This window comes from Clarias gariepinus, unplaced genomic scaffold, assembly GCF_024256425.1.
Source record: "Clarias gariepinus isolate MV-2021 ecotype Netherlands unplaced genomic scaffold, CGAR_prim_01v2 scaffold_30, whole genome shotgun sequence".
NCBI lineage: Eukaryota > Metazoa > Chordata > Actinopteri > Siluriformes > Clariidae > Clarias > Clarias gariepinus.
In genome coordinates this window covers 416,513-420,000 of record NW_026520997.1, presented here as the reverse complement: position 1 = coordinate 420,000, position 3,488 = coordinate 416,513, and the positions used below count along the sequence as shown (strand labels likewise).

The 3,488-nt window shown below is 43.5% G+C and overlaps 1 protein-coding gene across 2 annotated transcripts in view; it reads left to right on the top strand.

Moving 5' to 3' along the window:
* Window positions 1–3,270, top strand: part of eomesb (eomesodermin homolog b) — a 12,168-nt gene extending 8,898 nt beyond the window's left edge. For both annotated transcript variants that reach the window (XM_053490689.1, XM_053490688.1), the window contains 3 exons: window positions 1,334–1,489; window positions 1,643–1,704; window positions 1,789–3,270. In XM_053490689.1, coding sequence (XP_053346664.1) covers window positions 1,334–1,489; window positions 1,643–1,704; window positions 1,789–2,386 — 816 coding nt within the window. In that variant the 3' untranslated portion in view covers window positions 2,387–3,270. The remainder of the gene's footprint in view (window positions 1–1,333; window positions 1,490–1,642; window positions 1,705–1,788) is intronic.
* The last annotated feature ends 218 nt before the right edge of the window (window positions 3,271–3,488 follow it).

The window sequence follows — 3,488 nt, the reverse complement described above, 5'->3', positions numbered from 1 at the left end:
GTTGTAGTGATGGTGATGATGATGATGATGAGGGTAGTAGTGATGATGATGATGATGACAGTAGTAGTAGTGATGATGATGATGATGGTAGTAGTGATGGTGATGATGATGATGATGATGATGACGGTAGGTGATGGTGATGGTGATGCTGCTGCTGCTGATGATGATGATAATGATGGTAGTAATGATGGTGATGATAATGATGATTACAGTAGGTGATGGTGATGCTGGTGATGATGATGATGACGATAATGGTAGTAATGATGGTGATGATGATGATGATGATGATGATGGTAGTAGTAATGGTGATGCTGCTGCTGCTGATGATGGCGATGATGGTAGTAGTGATGGTGATGATGATGATGATGATGATGACGGTAGGTGATGGTGATGGTGATGCTGCTGCTGCTGATGATGATGATAATGATGGTAGTAATGATGGTGATGATAATGATGATTACAGTAGGTGATGGTGATGCTGGTGATGATGATGATGACGATAATGGTAGTAATGATGGTGATGATGATGATGATGATAATGATGGTAGTAGTAATGGTGATGCTGCTGCTGCTGATGATGGCGATGATGATAGTAGTGATGGTGATGATGATGATGACGGTAGGTGATGGTGATGCTGCTGATGATGATGATGACGATGATTGTAATAATGATGGTGATGGTCATGATGATGATGATGATAATGATGGTAGTAGTGATGGTGATGATAATGATGATTACGGTAGGTGATGGTGATGATGATGATGACGATAATGGTAGTAATGATGGTAATGGTCATGATGATGATAATGATGGTAGTAATGATGGTGATGATGATGATGATGATGATTGTAGTAGTGATGGTGATGATGATGATGATGATGATAATGACGGTAGGTGATGGTGATGATGATGATGATGGTAGTAGTAATGGTGATGCTGCTGATGATGACGATGACGATGATGATGATGATAGTAGTGATGGTGGTGATGATGATGATGACGGTAGGTGATGGTGATGCTGCTGAGGATGATGATGACGATGATAGGAGTAATGATGGTGATGATGATGGTAGTAATGGTGATGGTGATGATGATGATGATGGTAGTAGTGATGATGATGATGATGATGGTAGTAGTGATGGTGATGATAATGCTGATGGTAGTAGTGATGGTGATGATGATGATTATGTTAGTAGTGATGGTGATGAAGATGATGATGGCGATGATGGTAGTAATGATGGTGATGATGATGATGATGATGATGTTGGTGATGATGTTGGTGATGCTAATGATAATGTTGCTAATGATGATGATGATGTACATTGTGCTCAGATGATCGTGCTCCAGTCGTTGCATAAATACCAGCCGCGGCTCCACATCGCTGAGGTTCCTGCAGACGGTCTGGAGGCTGAGAGAGAGACGCGCACGCAGACCTTTGTCTTCCCTGAGAGCCAGTTCATCGCCGTCACCGCATACCAGAACACTGATGTACACACACACACACACACACACACACACACACACACACACACATCTGTATGTATGTCTGTGTGTGTGCTGTTGATCATATGAACATAATATTTATTGTGATTACGTAATAATGATTGTGATTGTTAATCCGGTGTTTTATCTGTTCTTTAGATCACCCAGCTGAAGATCGACCACAACCCCTTCGCTAAAGGATTTAGAGACAACTATGACTCGTCAGTGTCTTTTTTTTTATTTTCCTCTTGAACTGTATGTTTTAGTGGCACAAACTAAAACCCATGTTCTTGTTATTTCCACAGTGTGTACACAGCTCCGGAAGGTGAAAGGTTAACTCCGCCTACTGCTGATTCCCCGCGCACTCACCAGCTGGTCTCAAGCGCTCGCTACCCGGTGCAGCCGTTCCTGCACGATCAGTTCGTGAACACACTGCCCCCGAGTCGTTTCTACAGCGCCGAGCGCTCACTGGCACCTCCGGAGGACTGTGCCACATCCCACCGCTGGCTCGTCACCCCGGTGCAGCAGCCGTACGAGTCCGAGTACCTGCCCTACGCCTTGACCTCTCGTGCCCTCACCTGCTACTCTGACTCTGCTTTTGCCTCCATGGCCACCGGGTGGGGGTCAAAGGTCAGCTACCAGAACAAGATACCTGCCAGTTTGCCCTGGTCACCTCGGCCGAGTAACGCCGACAGCGGGCAGGGGAAAGTGCGTGAGGAAGAGTGGGCGGAGTCAATGGCCTACACTGCGCTGTGTAAACGCAGACGTCTGTCACGTGATGTGTCCAGCACCGAAAACTCACCGACAATCAAGTGTGAGGACTCGCGAGCAGAAAATTATGGAAAAGAAGCTTCGTCTAGCTCCAAGAGCATGAGCTGCTGCGCCTTCTACACTGCCACCTAAACACACACACACACACACACACACACACCATGTCAGTGAGTAAACTGTGAGCTGTAAATGAGCAGTGCATTGGTCATGTCCTCTGTTTGACCACCAGGTTAGGCTGAGTGTTTGCTCGAAGCTCCACAGCTGTTCAGCAGAACTGAGTTCCATAAAGTCTTCATTCTCACTTTATTTAAATTCTACTGAAAATCTAATTCTCTATTCTCACATTTTTTTTTCTGTGTTTGAGTGACAGATAAATGCTGATGTGCTGCTCATTTGCTCGCCTTTGTAGATCGAGCCGCAGGGTTCTAGAGTAATCACCTAGTGGCCAAACATGGCAACTGCAGAAAATGCTAAAGGAGGCCCAGTGGGGCAGCTACATCATGCTCAGGGCATTAGCACCAGACAGGGCAATTAATGAGATGCAAGGGTTTTGAGATTTAGTCAATAACCAATAACTATTTCCTTTTCTTCGTATCTGGTCTTGGGCAGTTCCCACTCGCCTCTCTTCCTTGAGAAACAGTTCTTTAAAAAAGGTGTTCTTAATGTAAAGTCTCATTAAGAACGGGTGTGTAACAGTTCTCCTCTTGAACAGGACCAACTTTAAACTGATGTGTGTGTGTGTGTATGTGTGATATCAAGATAACCAGAAGAACCTGTAATTTAACACCTGATGCATTAAAGCACTCGGATTTTTTATGTTTTTTTTTTTATATATATATAAAGGATTTTGACATGTGTATGCTGCAGCGTTCTGGCTCTAGTTTACCCACAATCCATCAGTGTTAAAGCCAGTGTAGCTGTAACAGAGAATGTGACGTGACTCCCTGACTCTGTGATCATGGTGTGAATCTGTTGTGTTTGATTTGTTCAACTGTGTAAGTAAAGTTTCTCATGCACTCTCGTTTCTCTGTCATGTTTTTGTACTGTGTGTGAATTTAATAGTGGGATTTTATATATAATTTTATAAATGAAACAAGTCAAGTTGAGTATTCTTTTATTGTCATTTTAACCATTTAGAGTTTGGTGCACAGTGACACGAAACAACGTTCATCCAGGACCAAGAATAAACAACATCAATTTACAAAACTGTACACAAAGACAACATAAAGTGCAA